General features: G+C 52.4%; 1 protein-coding gene across 1 annotated transcript in view; it reads right to left on the reverse strand.

Annotated features, from left to right (window-relative positions):
* Positions 1–17,497, reverse strand: part of LOC132831276 (leukocyte antigen CD37-like) — a 70,636-nt gene that overhangs the window by 3,299 nt on the left and 49,840 nt on the right. The window contains exons 4-8 of the mRNA XM_060849306.1: positions 15,738–15,862; positions 13,912–13,986; positions 12,178–12,285; positions 9,150–9,341; positions 8,814–8,897 (exon numbers count right to left, since the gene is read on the reverse strand). Coding sequence (XP_060705289.1) covers positions 8,814–8,897; positions 9,150–9,341; positions 12,178–12,285; positions 13,912–13,986; positions 15,738–15,862 — 584 coding nt within the window. The remainder of the gene's footprint in view (positions 1–8,813; positions 8,898–9,149; positions 9,342–12,177; positions 12,286–13,911; positions 13,987–15,737; positions 15,863–17,497) is intronic.

Below are 17,497 nucleotides of genomic sequence, written 5' to 3' on the forward strand. Positions count from 1 at the left end.
TCTCTCTGCTTGTCCCTGAGACTGTGCGTCTTCAGTGAACAATTCAGTTGCTGTGTTTGTTTCCTTGGCTGTTGCCTGCAGGTGAACTGTAATATTGGAAGTTGCAGATACTTCCAAATGCTGAGGCTGCCTGATTCCAAGGCAGGGTTGAAACTGCTGTAAACACAGGATGAAGGAGAATACAAGCAGTCCAAACTAGAAGCGAGGCAGGAAAGGAAATGGCATTGAAAAATAGTTCAAAGAGAAAGCACATCACATGACAAAATTAATTGTCTGCAAAGGATTATATCTGCAGACCACCTGTCAATTCCCTACAGATTGATTATCCTCAATTTAATGTATTTTAACACGTGCTTATGCAACAATCTATTTTCCTCTCCTAAAGGTGCTGATCCCACACACACTGACCCTCCTGGGGTACAGTTGCCCCACACACATACTGCATACTGACCCTCCCAGGGGTACGGTTCCCCCCCTCCCCCCACAATATACAGAGCTTTCTCGGGGTATGGTTCCCCCCCCAATACACGCACACACTGACCTTTCCTGGGGTATGGTCCCAAACACACACACTGACCCTCTCTGGGGTACAGGTGGCTCTCTCTCACAAACACACACACACACACATTCTCACTAGGGTACAGAGTCCCACATGCACCAAACCTCACTGGGCCAAATACAGTTGACGTTTATGCTGAATGAATTAAGCCATTATTAGTAAACTGGTCAAATGTGATCAGTGATAAGTTAAGGTACAGAAATTAGGTTGTGCACAAACAAATTCACACATGAGGTAATTACCTTCCAATATTCAATGCGGAAATCTCTGGGAGCAAAAATGGAACCAAACCAAAGTTAGTTGGATTAAGTTAGTTCAATATTGCCAACAGTTTTACCCAAAGTCACTATTAATGCACTTAAAAGTATCAGCAACTTTTATTCTGGGGAGTGCAGGACCTGTTACAAACAATATTAATCTGCTCCCAACACCATGCAACACATGTTCACATCCCCACATGCTTGTTCACATACCCCACATGCTTGTTCACATACCCCACATGCTTGTTCACATGACTGCTGTGGCCTAACTCATTCCCAGCTTCCCCTCTCAGTGCCAAGAATAAAATGTTTCCCCCTTGATTTGACCCAACCTGGATCGTGTTGTAGAACAGAGAGACCTAGAGGTTCAGGTACAAAATTCTTTGAAATGTGTGTCACAGGTAGACAGGGTGGTTAAGGAAGCATTTAGCACACTTGTGTACATTGGTGAGATGTTTCAATAGAGGAGTTGGAACGTCATGTTGAGGTTTAAAGCATGTTGGTGAGGCCTCTTTTGGAGTATTGTTTACAGTTCTGGTCTCCCTGTTACTGGAATTATATTATTAAACTGGAGAGGATTCCAAGAAGATTTACCAGGATATTGCCTGGGAACGGAGGGTTTGAGTTATAAGGAGGGGTGGAGAGACTGGGACTGTCTTTCCCACCAGGAGTATAGCAGGTTAAGGGATGACCTTATTAAAGTTTATAAAATCATGAGGGGTATAGATAAGTTGAATAGCAATGTTTTTTTCCCTAGGGTGTATTTTTAGAAATACAGGGTTTGGTTTGTATGTGGAATGAACTTCCTGAGAAAGTGGTTAATGTGGGCCCAATTACAATGTTCATGAATAGGAAAAGGTTTCGAGGGATATGAACTAAAAACACGCAAATGGGACTAGTTTAGTTTGAATACCTGGTCAGCATGGACAGGTTGGATTGAAGGGTCTGTTTCCATGCTGTATAGCGTGGTGACTAAAATGGAGGAAAAAGCAGCACAAGCAGCAGCTGCAGCCCAGGCCTCAGGCTTTTACTCAGTAACCAACAGGCCCTATACTCCTGGAGGAAGTCTCCACTCGGATGATGCTGGGAGATTTTCCCCAGTTGTTCTGGGTTAGGGTGCACCGGGCTGTTGCTGCAGGGTTAGGGTGCACGGGGCTGTTGCTGCAGGGTTAGGGTGCACGGGGCTGCTGCTGCCGGGTTAGGGTGCACGGGGCTGCTGCTGCAGGGTTAGGGTGCACGGGGCTGCTGCTGCAGGGTTAGGGTGCACGGGGCTGCTGCTGCTGCAGGGTTAGGGTGCACGGGGCTGCTGCTGCAGGGTTAGGGTGCACGGGGCTGCTGCTGCAGGGTTAGGGTGCACGGGGCTGCTGCTGCTGCTGCAGGGTTAGGGTGCACGGGGCTGCTGCTGCTGCAGGGTTAGGGTGCACGGGGCTGCTGCTGCAGGGTTAGGGTGCACGGGGCTGCTGCTGCTGCTGCAGGGTTAGGGTGCACGGGGCTGCTGCTGCTGTCGGGTTAGGGTGCACGGGGCTGCTGCTGCTGTCGGGTTAGGGTGCACGGGGCTGCTGCTGCTGCAGGGTTAGGGTGCACGGGGCTGCTGCTGCAGGGTTAGGGTGCACGGGGCTGCTGCTGCTGTCGGGTTAGGGTGCACGGGGCTGCTGCTGCTGTAGGGTTAGGGTGCACGGGGCTGCTGCTGCTGCAGGGTTAGGGTGCACGGGGCTGCTGCTGTAGGGTTAGGGTGCACGGGGCTGCTGCTGCAGGGTTAGGGTGCACGGGGCTGCTGCTGCAGGGTTAGGGTGCACGGGGCTGCTGCTGCTGCTGCAGGGTTAGGGTGCACGGGGCTGCTGCTGCTGCAGGGTTAGGGTGCACGGGGCTGCTGCTGCTGCAGGGTTAGGGTGCACGGGGCTGCTGCTGCTGTCGGGTTAGGGTGCACGGGGCTGCTGCTGCTGCAGGGTTAGGGTGCACGGGGCTGCTGCTGCAGGGTTAGGGTGCACGGGGCTGCTGCTGCTGTCGGGTTAGGGTGCACGGGGCTGCTGCTGCTGCAGGGTTAGGGTGCACGGGGCTGCTGCTGCAGGGTTAGGGTGCACGGGGCTGCTGCTGCAGGGTTAGGGTGCACAGGGCTGCTGCTGCTGCTGCAGGGTTAGGGTGCACGGGGCTGCTGCTGCTGCAGGGTTAGGGTGCACGGGGCTGCTGCTGCTGCAGGGTTAGGGTGCACGGGGCTGCTGCTGCTGTCGGGTTAGGGTGCACGGGGCTGCTGCTGCTGCAGGGTTAGGGTGCACGGGGCTGCTGCTGCAGGGTTAGGGTGCACGGGGCTGCTGCTGCTGTCGGGTTAGGGTGCACGGGGCTGCTGCTGCTGCAGGGTTAGGGTGCACGGGGCTGCTGCTGCAGGGTTAGGGTGCACGGGGCTGCTGCTGCAGGGTTAGGGTGCACCGGGCTGTTGCTGCAGGGTTAGGGTGCACGGGGCTGCTGCTGCAGGGTTAGGGTGCACCGGGCTGTTGCTGCAGGGTTAGGGTGCACGGGGCTGCTGCTGCAGGGTTAGGGTGCACGGGGCTGCTGCTGCAGGGTTAGGGTGCACGGGGCTGCTGCTGCTGCAGGGTTAGGGTGCACGGGGCTGCTGCTGTAGGGTTAGGGTGCACGGGGCTGCTGCTGCAGGGTTAGGGTGCACGGGGCTGCTGCTGCAGGGTTAGGGTGCACGGGGCTGCTGCTGCTGCTGCAGGGTTAGGGTGCACGGGGCTGCTGCTGCTGCAGGGTTAGGGTGCACGGGGCTGCTGCTGCTGCAGGGTTAGGGTGCACGGGGCTGCTGCTGCTGTCGGGTTAGGGTGCACGGGGCTGCTGCTGCTGCAGGGTTAGGGTGCACGGGGCTGCTGCTGCAGGGTTAGGGTGCACGGGGCTGCTGCTGCTGTCGGGTTAGGGTGCACGGGGCTGCTGCTGCTGCAGGGTTAGGGTGCACGGGGCTGCTGCTGCAGGGTTAGGGTGCACGGGGCTGCTGCTGCAGGGTTAGGGTGCACAGGGCTGCTGCTGCTGCTGCAGGGTTAGGGTGCACGGGGCTGCTGCTGCTGCAGGGTTAGGGTGCACGGGGCTGCTGCTGCTGCAGGGTTAGGGTGCACGGGGCTGCTGCTGCTGTCGGGTTAGGGTGCACGGGGCTGCTGCTGCTGCAGGGTTAGGGTGCACGGGGCTGCTGCTGCAGGGTTAGGGTGCACGGGGCTGCTGCTGCTGTCGGGTTAGGGTGCACGGGGCTGCTGCTGCTGCAGGGTTAGGGTGCACGGGGCTGCTGCTGCAGGGTTAGGGTGCACGGGGCTGCTGCTGCAGGGTTAGGGTGCACCGGGCTGTTGCTGCAGGGTTAGGGTGCACGGGGCTGCTGCTGCAGGGTTAGGGTGCACCGGGCTGTTGCTGCAGGGTTAGGGTGCACGGGGCTGCTGCTGCAGGGTTAGGGTGCACGGGGCTGCTGCTGCAGGGTTAGGGTGCACGGGGCTGCTGCTGCTGCAGGGTTAGGGTGCACGGGGCTGCTGCTGCTGTCGGGTTAGGGTGCACGGGGCTGCTGCTGCTGTCGGGTTAGGGTGCACGGGGCTGCTGCTGCTGCAGGGTTAGGGTGCACGGGGCTGCTGCTGTAGGGTTAGGGTGCACGGGGCTGCTGCTGCAGGGTTAGGGTGCACAGGGCTGCTGCTGCTGCTGCAGGGTTAGGGTGCACGGGGCTGCTGCTGCTGCTGCAGGGTTAGGGTGCACGGGGCTGCTGCTGCTGCAGGGTTAGGGTGCACGGGGCTGCTGCTGCTGCAGGGTTAGGGTGCACGGGGCTGCTGCTGCTGTCGGGTTAGGGTGCACGGGGCTGCTGCTGCTGCAGGGTTAGGGTGCACGGGGCTGCTGCTGCAGGGTTAGGGTGCACGGGGCTGCTGCTGCTGTCGGGTTAGGGTGCACGGGGCTGCTGCTGCTGCAGGGTTAGGGTGCACGGGGCTGCTGCTGCAGGGTTAGGGTGCACGGGGCTGCTGCTGCAGGGTTAGGGTGCACCGGGCTGTTGCTGCAGGGTTAGGGTGCACGGGGCTGCTGCTGCAGGGTTAGGGTGCACCGGGCTGTTGCTGCAGGGTTAGGGTGCACGGGGCTGCTGCTGCAGGGTTAGGGTGCACGGGGCTGCTGCTGCAGGGTTAGGGTGCACGGGGCTGCTGCTGCAGGGTTAGGGTGCACGGGGCTGCTGCTGCTGTCGGGTTAGGGTGCACGGGGCTGCTGCTGCTGTAGGGTTAGGGTGCACGGGGCTGCTGCTGCTGCAGGGTTAGGGTGCACGGGGCTGCTGCTGTAGGGTTAGGGTGCACGGGGCTGCTGCTGCAGGGTTAGGGTGCACGGGGCTGCTGCTGCTGCAGGGTTAGGGTGCACGGGGCTGCTGCTGCTGCAGGGTTAGGGTGCACGGGGCTGCTGCTGTAGGGTTAGGGTGCACGGGGCTGCTGCTGCAGGGTTAGGGTGCACGGGGCTGCTGCAGGGTTAGGGTGCACGGGGCTGCTGCTGCTGCTGCAGGGTTAGGGTGCACGGGGCTGCTGCTGCTGCAGGGTTAGGGTGCACGGGGCTGCTGCTGCTGCAGGGTTAGGGTGCACGGGGCTGCTGCTGCTGCAGGGTTAGGGTGCACGGGGCTGCTGCTGCAGGGTTAGGGTGCACGGGGCTGCTGCTGCAGGGTTAGGGTGCACGGGGCTGCTGCTGCTGCTGCAGGGTTAGGGTGCACGGGGCTGCTGCTGCTGCAGGGTTAGGGTGCACGGGGCTGCTGCTGCTGCAGGGTTAGGGTGCACGGGGCTGCTGCTGCTGTCGGGTTAGGGTGCACGGGGCTGCTGCTGCTGTCGGGTTAGGGTGCACGGGGCTGCTGCTGCTGTAGGGTTAGGGTGCACGGGGCTGCTGCTGCTGCAGGGTTAGGGTGCACGGGGCTGCTGCTGTAGGGTTAGGGTGCACGGGGCTGCTGCTGCAGGGTTAGGGTGCACGGGGCTGCTGCAGGGTTAGGGTGCACGGGGCTGCTGCTGCTGTCGGGTTAGGGTGCACGGGGCTGCTGCTGCTGTAGGGTTAGGGTGCACGGGGCTGCTGCTGCTGCAGGGTTAGGGTGCACGGGGCTGCTGCTGTAGGGTTAGGGTGCACGGGGCTGCTGCTGCAGGGTTAGGGTGCACGGGGCTGCTGCAGGGTTAGGGTGCACGGGGCTGCTGCTGCTGCTGCAGGGTTAGGGTGCACGGGGCTGCTGCTGCTGTCGGGTTAGGGTGCACGGGGCTGCTGCTGCTGCAGGGTTAGGGTGCACGGGGCTGCTGCTGCTGCAGGGTTAGGGTGCACGGGGCTGCTGCTGCTGTCGGGTTAGGGTGCACGGGGCTGCTGCTGCTGTAGGGTTAGGGTGCACGGGGCTGCTGCTGCTGCAGGGTTAGGGTGCACGGGGCTGCTGCTGTAGGGTTAGGGTGCACGGGGCTGCTGCTGCAGGGTTAGGGTGCACGGGGCTGCTGCTGCTGCAGGGTTAGGGTGCACGGGGCTGCTGCTGCAGGGTTAGGGTGCACGGGGCTGCTGCTGCAGGGTTAGGGTGCACGGGGCTGCTGCTGCTGCTGCAGGGTTAGGGTGCACGGGGCTGCTGCTGCTGCAGGGTTAGGGTGCACGGGGCTGCTGCTGCTGCAGGGTTAGGGTGCACGGGGCTGCTGCTGCTGTCGGGTTAGGGTGCACGGGGCTGCTGCTGCTGCAGGGTTAGGGTGCACGGGGCTGCTGCTGCTGTCGGGTTAGGGTGCACGGGGCTGCTGCTGCTGTCGGGTTAGGGTGCACGGGGCTGCTGCTGCTGTCGGGTTAGGGTGCACGGGGCTGCTGCTGTAGGGTTAGGGTGCACGGGGCTGCTGCTGCTGTCGGGTTAGGGTGCACGGGGCTGCTGCTGTAGGGTTAGGGTGCACGGGGCTGCTGCTGTAGGGTTAGGGTGCACGGGGCTGCTGTAGGGTTAGGGTGCACGGGGCTGCTGCTGCTGTAGGGTTAGGGTGCACGGGGCTGCAGCTGCAGGGTTAGGGTGCACGGGGCTGCTGCTGCAGGGTTAGGGTGCACCGGGCTGCTGCTGCAGGGTTAGGGTGCACGGGGCTGCTGTAGGGTTAGGGTGCACGGGGCTGCTGCTGCTGCAGGGTTAGGGTGCACGGGGCTGCTGCTGTAGGGTTAGGGTGCACGGGGCTGCTGCTGCTGCAGGGTTAGGGTGCACGGGGCTGCTGCTGCAGGGTTAGGGTGCACGGGGCTGCTGCTGTCGGGTTAGGGTGCACGGGGCTGCTGCTGTAGGGTTAGGGTGCACGGGGCTGCTGCTGTAGGGTTAGGGTGCACGGGGCTGCTGTAGGGTTAGGGTGCACGGGGCTGCTGCTGCTGTAGGGTTAGGGTGCACGGGGCTGCAGCTGCAGGGTTAGGGTGCACGGGGCTGCTGCTGCAGGGTTAGGGTGCACCGGGCTGCTGCTGCAGGGTTAGGGTGCACGGGGCTGCTGTAGGGTTAGGGTGCACGGGGCTGCTGCTGCAGGGTTAGGGTGCACGGGGCTGCTGTAGGGTTAGGGTGCACGGGGCTGCTGCAGGGTTAGGGTGCACGGGGCTGCTGCTGTAGGGTTAGGGTGCACGGGGCTGCTGCTGCTGCAGGGTTAGGGTGCACCGGGCTGCTGCTGCTGCAGGGTTAGGGTGCACCGGGCTGCTGCTGTAGGGTTAGGGTGCACGGGGCTGCTGCTGCAGGGTTAGGGTGCACGGGGCTGCTGCTGCTGCAGGGTTAGGGTGCACAGAGCTGCTGTAGGGTTAGGGTGCACGGGGCTGCTACTGCTGTCGGGTTAGGGTGCACTGGGCTGCTGCTGCTGTAGGGTTAGGGTGCACGGAGCTGCTGCTGCAGGGTTAGGGTGCACGGGGCTGCTGCTGCAGGGTTAGGGTGCACGGGGCTGCTGCTGCTGCAGGGTTAGGGTGCACGGAGCTGCTGTAGGGTTAGGGTGCACGGGGCTGCTGCTGCTGCAGGGTTAGGGTGCACGGGGCTGCTGCTGCTGTCGGGTTAGGGTGCACGGGGCTGCTGCTGTAGGGTTAGGGTGCACGGGGCTGCTGCTGCTGTCGGGTTAGGGTGCACGGGGCTGCTGCTGTAGGGTTAGGGTGCACGGGGCTGCTGCTGTCGGGTTAGGGTGCACGGGGCTGCTGTAGGGTTAGGGTGCACGGGGCTGCTGCAGGGTTAGGGTGCACGGGGCTGCTGCTGTAGGGTTAGGGTGCACGGGGCTGCTGCAGGGCTAGGGTGCACGGGGCTGCTGCTGTCGGGTTAGGGTGCACGGGGCTGCTGCTGCAGGGTTAGGGTGCACGGGGCTGCTGCTGCAGGGTTAGGGTGCACGGGGCTGCTGCTGCAGGGTTAGGGTGCACGGGGCTGCTGCTGTAGTTTAATCTGTTGCTTGAACTTCCTCCATAAATTATTTTCTCATTCATTTCCCAACAGCCACCTTTTTCACCAGGATTTTGTTTTTTCTATGTATCTTCACCCCCATTTGCCCTCCCATCTTCATTAAATGTGCTCATTTGTTCAATGTACCCAGTCAGTCCATGGTCAATTCCCTTGGAGCCACCTGCAAACTACCCCCAACGTCTCCAGTCTCTAGTACACTGCAATGAGGTGATGATCAATCCCAGCTTAAGCAAGGTTGGTTCTGAAACAGTCACATAACTGCAAACAGCACGAGAGGGTCACAGCACAGGCACCTGGCAGGAAGATCAGGACAGGAAGCCATGCTCTCTGCCTGGCTGGGAGCCCGGGACCAGTTGCGTTGGAGAATGAGACAGAGCAGCTGCAGGAACTAAACACAATGAGGTTTTTTTCAACAATCTATCCCAATCTCTTCCAGTACCTCCCAAACCATCCCACTCATCCCAACTGTCCCCATTACCTTCATTTTTTTTATTGTTTTGAGACATTCAAACAAGTCAGACTCTATGATAAGTTGTGAATGTGACAGGAGGCCTGACAGCAGCCTTAGTGCAACCACAGAATCAAATCAAACATGGAATGTTCACACTCCCCAATGACTCACCTCCACTAAACTCACACCAATCGAGACAATCATGATGCTGAAGATATTTTCCCTCATCCAATCGAACACATTAGTCTTACAGCTCTGGAGAAGCAAGAATCAGAGTCAGTACCAGAAGCATCATATTTGTGGACTGCATCACAAACATATCAAGTAGGGAATTATCATCAACCTAAACCCTCTCTGGACATTTCCATGGGTTCAGGAGTGGCTGGGCTGCTCTCTCCCTGCTACCTGCACCCTAAGCTCTCCAAATACGACTGCCCAAATTTCAAACCATATCCAACCAAGGACCAGAGGCAAGTCAGACAAACAATGAAAGTGATGAAATGTTACCTTCAGGATGACATTGAACGGGTTTGTGGGGGCAAAACAGAATCCAGTTTCTTTGGTAAAGTTGAAGCTGGTGATATTCTGTGGGAAAGAATTATAACAGGAGCACGGGTAGGTGAAGTTGTTCAGCGAACTGTTCTTCATCTTTGAGTTTTTCATCCATTCCTGAGAGCTATTCCAACCACAGCAAGAAAACTGAAAAAGATGGCAGGCAGTTTAAGGCAGACATTTAGCACAATCTTTGAAAGTAGCATTTTATTATGGACAAACAGAATTAATGGATAAATATCAAAGTGGAATGTGGATCAAGTATAACTGGAAGCAGAGTTCCCCAGTGAAGTGGTAGGAAATCTCACTTTCTGTTCTGTTGGATCAATCCTGGATAATTCAAAATCTCTTCCCTTCATCAAACTAAGACTTCTAGTCTGAGCTGGATAATACACTCAGTTTGAACTGGAAATGGTAAAAGGTTATTACGTTTCCTCCAAATGCAATGAATAAAAATAATTAAGGCACAAAGTGAAAGTGTCTGATGATAGATTCCTGGGAGACATGGAAAATTTTTATGCAATGGCAACCTTAAATCCATAAACTGAAAGCACAAAGATAACAGATTCAATACAGAGTTTCAAAAGAGGAAAGAATCTGTCAAACTTGAAAGAGTTTGGAAAAGATTTACAAGAATGTTGCCAGAATTGCAGGGTTTGAGCTTGAGGGAGAGCTGGATAGAACATAGAACATAGAACATAGAAGGATACAGCGCAGTACAGGCCCTTCGGCCCTCGATGTTGCGCCGACCGAATCCTACCTAACCTATACTAGCCCAATAACTTCCAAATGCCTATCCAATGCCCGCTTAAACGATAGGTTGAGTCTGTTTTCCCTGGAGTGTCAGAGTTTGAGGAGTAAGCTTATAGAGGTCTGTAAAATCATGAGGGGCATGGATAGGGTAAATAGACAAGGTCTTTTCCCTGGGGTGGGGAACTCTAGAACTATATGGCATACGTTTAGGGTGAGGGGGGGGGGGGGCAAATTTAAAAGTTTTCACACAGAAGGTGGTGTGTGTATGGAATGAGCTGCCAGAGGAAGTGGTGGAGGTTGGTACGATTACAGCAGTTAAAAGGCATCTGGATGGGTAGATGAATAGGAAGGGTTTAGAAGGATATGGGCCAAGTGCTGGCAAATGGGATTAGATTAGGTTAGGATATCTGGTCAGCATGGATGAGTTGGACTGAACTGTGTTTCTGTGCTGTGCATCTCTATGACCTAATCAATTTGATTTGAAGATGACAAATTTACATTACTGAGGAATGGGGATAGGCCTAAAACTTCACAAAAGAGTCAGCAGATCCTAAGAGGTAAATGACCTTGTTCTGTGTTGTATGATTCTAATTCAATAATTCATTTATCCAATTTTAGAATGCTAGGAATACTTTGATAAGTTCTAAGCATGAACAAACCATGTGTTCATCATTTATGTTTATACTAACTCATCCTAAATCCTAATGAAAATTAATTAAAGGGTATTGGCCCCTTTAATTGTTGGGAACTCCAACTGCAGTACTGGGGGACACCAGCTGGTGGCACTGAACATCCTCGTACTCAATGGAGTCACTGGGAAAAAGGCAGAGATTAACTGGTTTGGAGATATCGGTGTTGGACTGGGGTGTACAAAGTTAAAAATCACACAACACCAGGTTATAGTCGAACAGGTTTAATTGAAAGCACACTAGCTTTCTCACTTTTTAAGATTAGAATCAATCTAAACATCATAGCACAGACAGAGAACACAAGGGGCTAACACCTTCAACATATTGTCTAGCTATCACCCATTGCTCCAGTTAACCTGAGAATGCAACATTTTAGAAAGAATTTTGTGATTTACACATGAAAGAAGTGAAACTATTATGGTATTTGAACAGATGAAAGACTCAACAGACAGTCAAGGTATTTTTCACTGTATAATTTCAGTTACATTATACTGTAAACTTTTGCTATAAATTCTGTGCCTTACAATTGTGTCCTCCACAATCACCTGATGAAGGAGCGGCGCTCCGAAAGCTAGCATGTTTCCAGTTGAATCTGTTGGGCTATAACCTGGTGTTTTGTGATTTTTAATGAGTTTAACTGAGCCATTCACCCATTGACACCAGAATAGACACCGGGCTCTGTGGGGGCCAGCCTGGGCATTGAGAATCTGCTGCTCCCCTAATGATAAACGGTCTGAAATTTCTGGTTAGTGATTAGCAAGAGGGTGTGCCATAACACAGTCCCAGACTGAGACGGTGCAGCTAATAATCTTTTTGCTTTGAAATTTGAAGAAGAATTCAAGTTGTAAAAGTCCTGAACTAGTTACAATTCACTGTCATGTTGGGAACATGTCCCTTAATATAGCCCATGTTGGGGGTATATTAGCCAAATTAGAATTAGGATGTGAAACCGTGGCAGTTACCACAAATAACTGGCTTCTTTTGTTTATTTGGTTTTACTTTTATTGCTGCTGATTTGTGGTTTTAAGAACAGGGCAGTCTGACTAAAGCTGACCTGAAACTTTGTTAAAAGGGTCAAGAGCTTAAACCCAAGTCACTGAATAACAAGTATCTACCTCAAGAAGAAAGCTGCAATCTGTCAGGCTGCAACTTGAGAAACACAATGTGCTATTTATGAACTCACTGCCAAAGATCTGTCCAGTTTCATATTCTCTCAAACACTCATTCTCCTTTTTCCTTTCAGGATTAGACAAAGAACAGTAAGAAATAGATAAAGTTCAATTGTAATTCATAGATTTATCAAATACTTTTGCATAAAATCAGACTCTAACAAAATTATTAAATCCCAAATACGAACGCTAGGTAAAGTTAAAGTTGCCATTATCCTAGAGAGCAATAGACCTGCTCTCTCAACAGAGAAACGGTGGTGGTGGTTTAAACAGAGGATCCCCACACCTCAGGGAAAGAGGGAGATTGAGAAAGGAGGACCTTCGGTGTCCTTAGCTGCTGAAGCTTACACATGCTACTAACCTATTACTCACTTGCATTTGGATGAAGTCCCAACTCTCCTCCAGGTTCTGAAGTTTCTCATCGGTCTCATCATAGGTTTGGATCAGGTTCTGCACGGCTCTGCCAATCTGCTTCTCGATCTAACAAGAGATCAAAACATAAACCAAACTTCAGGGAACACACTGACCAATCAGGTCTCCAAGCACAGAATTCCACAGCTACTACAACAACTTGCATTTATATGGTGCCTTTAGCATGCCAGGATTGTTTCACAGGAACATGACACTGAGGTACACAGGTACCTGACATATCAGGCCAGGTGACAGAAAACCTGGTCCAGTGGTGGGTTCATAGAATAGAATTCCGACAGAGAATCCCCACAATGTGGAAACAGGCCCTTTGGCCTAACAATGAAAGAGAGATTCAGGGAGATAATTCCAGATCTTGGAGTCCAGGCAGCTCAAAATGTGGACTGAAGGAAATCAGGGATGAAGGACTGAAGAGATCTCAGAGGGTGATTGGCCCAGGTTAGGGTGGGATGAGGGTATCTACAGAAAATTTTAAAACATGGATGAAAGCTTTGCATCAGGATGTCACTGTGAGAGGCACAGCATGTCATTTCACTTGATCCAAAACATGTCAGAGTCATACAACAAGGAAACAGACCCTTCGGTCCAACCAGTCCATGCCGACCATAATCCCAAACTGAACTAGTCCCACCTACCTGCACTTGGCCCATATCCCTACAAATCTTTCAAATTCATGGACTTCTTTGAATATCTTTTGAATGTTATAATTCTACCCAAACCCACCACTTCCTCTGGAAGTTCATTCCACACACGAACCACTCTGTGGGGGTAAAAAATTGCCTATGCCTTTCTTAAACCTTTCTCCTCTCATCTTAAAAGCATGCCCCTAAGTCTTGAAATCCCCCACCCTAAGGAAAAGACACCTGCTCTTCACTTAACTCATGCCCCTTATGATTTTCTAAACCTCTATAAGGTCACCCCTCAGTCTCCCATGCTCCAGGGAATAAAGTCCCAGCCTATCCAGCCTCTCCTTAGAACACAAACCCTACATATGTCCATACCCTTGCAACTGAGGAACAGTCACTTGACCCGAAACGTTAACCGATTTATTTCCACAAATACTGCCTTTGGAAGCGAATGCCTTTACATAGCTAAACATGTGCAGCTGTGCCCCCCCACACCGTGCTCATCCATTAGTGAAGGCAGGATATGGGGTGGCACGGTGGCTCAGTGGCTAGCACTGCTGCTGCACAGCACCAGGGACCCAGGTTCGATTCCAGCCTTAGGTGACTGTCTGTGTGGAGTTTGCACACTCTCCCTCTGTCTGTGTGGAGTTTGCACACTCTCCCTCTGTCTGTGTGGGTTGCCTCCCACAGTCCAAAGATGTGTAAGTTAGGTAGATTGGCCATGGGAAATTACCCATAATTTCCAGGTGGTTACATGGAGAGGGTAGGAGGATGGGTCTGGGTCAGATGCTCTTTGGAGGGTCAGTGTGAACTTGATGGGCCGAAGAGCCCATTGTAGGGATCATACGAATTATTTTTCCCTCTATCTTAGGGGAAAACACACAGTTTGCGGAAAAAACTTCTGGGTTTCAATTTTCCTCACTGGTCCCTGCACCCCCATCCCCCTTCTCACAGTCCCGGGAACTGCCACACCCGTCACCCCACCCTGCATCCCTCTCCCCGGGTGAAGGCAGCAATTGGTATCTGAGCTGCTGAACTGGCTGGAACTCACCGATCTTCTCTGGGTGTAGACAAGAACTCCGACAGTAATCTGGGAGGCCAAGAGGAACACCAACAAGGTGAAATACTGAAGGAAAAAACAAATCATTTGTCAGAACGAGCAGAGTGACCCATTACACAGGCCTCAGAGTTTGGCCACAGTTTGGGTTTTGCTTCATGTGATAAAATCATAATGTTGTGGATCCTGAAAATCGTAAACAAATGTAGGTCTGCCCACTCCCCCTCTCTGGAGAAACTCTGCAGGTCTGCCCACTTCCTCTCTCTGGAGAAACTCTGCAGGTGTGCCCACTCTCTCTCACACACTCACTCTCTCTCAGACCAGTCAACGTTCTACAGCAGTTTGTTCTAATTTCTATTTACTGGACACATTTTCAGTAAAAAGCAGAACAAGGAGATAGTAAACAAGATAAAATTATTTAAAATAGAACCCACAGCACATCATGTTGTTAAAAAAGTTTCGATCTCTGAGCCCAGAACACTCTTGGGATGGTGGGGGGGGGTCCCACAGGGAGCTAACAGCCAGTGACTGCAGCTCTCACACTCCACATCCACACGTCAAATCCAGACACAGAAGCACTCGTGGGGAAGGAGCAGCGTGAGATTAGATTCAGAGTAACACTACCACTTTTCTATTTATCTGAAAGTAAAGCTCACTGTACTATCCTCATCAAATACTCCCAAGGCACAGGGTTAAATATAGAACTTCTACAATGGCCCCTGTATTCATGCCTAGAATAACCTTTTGTAGTCTCACATTCACTAGGAACTGGATCAGAATTGTCCTCAGAGTCAAATCTTGTGGGGAACAGATCACTAAAAGCATTTGCTGAGCTGTGATTGGTGGATGGTGGAAACAGCTCTTTCTTGAAGCACTAGAGCTGATCAGAAACCTGCTGTTTGATGATAACGCTGTCACTTCCTCTGGGGCACAAACACTACATTTCTGAGGAAGATGACTTGGCAGATTGGATGACTCATGATCAGCAGATGTTTGAAAATGAATGTTTGTGGCTGTGTTTAGCAGAGGACAGGTCTTCCGCCAGACCTGACCTGCTTCCACACAACTGGAAAAGCAAAAACCACCAAGCAACTGCTGGGAAATTCTCTCAGTAACATCAACAATAATTTAAAGTTCAAAATTTGTGTCTCTCATTATGTTTCCATCTCCAAGATACATCTCACCTCGGGAACTCTGGATCCCATCAATGCAGTCTGTACCACTCTTCACTCTGCCTCCCAACTTCACCACCTCCTTACACAATCCTTCAAGAAGGCCCTTTACTCAAACGTGCTGCACCTGTTACTTGGATCCTGCTCGAGGACTCTGCCCCAAATCAAGGACAAAATGGGGGGACTCCCCTGTTTTCCCCAAGAGCTCTGGGATCTGTTGTCTACAGCTGTGGGAATCAGGTAAATTGGCAAACATCTAAAACTGCTGCAGTGTAAACGATAATAAATTAACGCTTACATGTGCTTTCTGTTTAAAAGGATTACTTTTACTCCAGGAAGATCTTTATGAATGGCATTTATCCCTTTCTCTATCTTTGTTGAATATTGACATTTTAAAATCAATAGTTACAAATGGAGGGGAAATATTTACAGTCACACATCAGTCCTGAAATAGGGCTGTCTTTGGAACAAAGACTGTGCGAGGAATGTGAGCACCCAGAGGAAACCTATGCAAACACGGGGTGAAGATGCAAACACTACACAGACCTGAGGGTAGAATGGAACGTGGGTCCCTGGCGCTGTGAGGCAGCAGTGCTAACCACTGAGCCACCATGCTGCCCAGAAATGATAGTCAGAAATGATACTCACGATCCCCAGCATGCACTTCACTTCCTTCAATGCTCCGATGCAGCCCAGGAATCCCATCATCATGGTGAATGTGCCCAAACCGGACAGCAGGTATGACCACAGGTGGAGGGGGATCGAAGAGGTTTCTGCTCACAAAAACAGGGCCAGTAAAAACTCTCAGAGCCAGACCAAACACATGCTGAGAAGCTGCAATATTTGTATCTGTGCACATAATATGAGGATATAACAGAAGGAACAGCTATAATCTCCCACACAATCAGATACATCCAACCCACTACTCGATCAGGAAGTAGCACTAGCAGCTGTTTCACAGTTGATAGAGGATTGGGGGGAAAGAGCACTACCCTCTCCAGGAGTGGAAGGCCAGGGAGGAGGAGCAGAGTCTGTCCGATGTAGGAATAAGCCACTTACAAAATCCAAAACATCTATCCCTGGTTTGGGCTGAGGTGACATGGGGCTCATAATCCCTGATAAATACAATCAGACCGGTTCCGTCTATGAAGATGGAGCCCTGGGGCTGTTGCAGTTTCTGAAAAAGACATGGAATGTGAATGTAGGCCTCCAGAGCAGGAGTGGGGCAATGATACAGGACAGGTCCAAGTCTACCCTCCTACATTGTCACAATTGCAAGTCACTACTACCACTCTCTGCCCCTTCCCCCCCCCCCCCCCCCACAACTCCAACCCCTCTCCCAACTCACTGCCAACTTAAAACACGCTGCTGACAGTCAACAGGTAGGGCTGTTTGGGTTCAAGTCAGTGACGTTGAACAGTCCTTCCTCTGAATAAACACTTTCCATTGCTGATCATTGTTACTCTCAAATTCTGCCACAGTTCCAGTCAAACTTGAAATAGGCACTGCCTCTCCAAAACAAAATATACTGGAAACAGGTGAGTTGTTACTGACAGAATTCCAACAGCTCAATCTCAGCAGGCTGTAAAACGCAAGCCATCACTCTCCCCTTTACAGCTGCTTGCACAGTAAGTACATCTCCACATTGGGGTCCATCCTCTGTCCCACAATTTCCTTCTTTTCCTGCCTCTCTCCTCCAGCCTCGTCTCAGATTCATCATCTTATCCCACTGTCTCTCTACCTCACTGCTTTCCCATCTGTCTTTAATTAGCTGCAAGCCATTTTGGGATGCTTTATGGTCGTGAAAGGTGTGATTATAAAAGCAAGTTTCCTCAGTCTCGCTCACCATCTCTCTCTTTCTAATTGTTTCCTGCCTATTTGAATCTTAGTGATTTTCAACTGTAACTGAAGTACCCTCCCACCATCTGTCCAATTCTTCTCGCTCCCCACCACTTACATTACTCACACTTCCCTTTACCTGTCTCGGCCCCAATCTCACCATATCCTTTACATATTCAAAAGTTCTTTTCCGGGAATTAACATAGACTCAGCAATGCAGTTAGTATCATATCACAAAACGGCTGTTTTAAAAGGAACATTAGCAATACATTCAATAACTCATGGTTTGATAGGACAGAACTTTAACACAGCTGAACAGAGAGATGAAGTTACACTATTCAGTGTGTTGTCTGATGTGGTTACACTGGACATTGCAATGTGTGGCCTATGCTGAGATGGGGCATATTAAAACTATCCTTTGTGATAATGGCAACCTTTATCCGATCATTTTCACACCAACTCACGGAAGGACCTACATCCTTCATGCTGCCCAGAAATGATAGTCAGAGCCATGAGCAGCGCTCAGTCTACCTCTGATTAGTCTGGAAAGGGAAAGTGTTTCGAAAGGT

This window comes from Hemiscyllium ocellatum, chromosome 33 (genome assembly GCF_020745735.1).
Source record: "Hemiscyllium ocellatum isolate sHemOce1 chromosome 33, sHemOce1.pat.X.cur, whole genome shotgun sequence".
Classification (NCBI taxonomy): Eukaryota; Metazoa; Chordata; class Chondrichthyes; order Orectolobiformes; family Hemiscylliidae; genus Hemiscyllium; species Hemiscyllium ocellatum.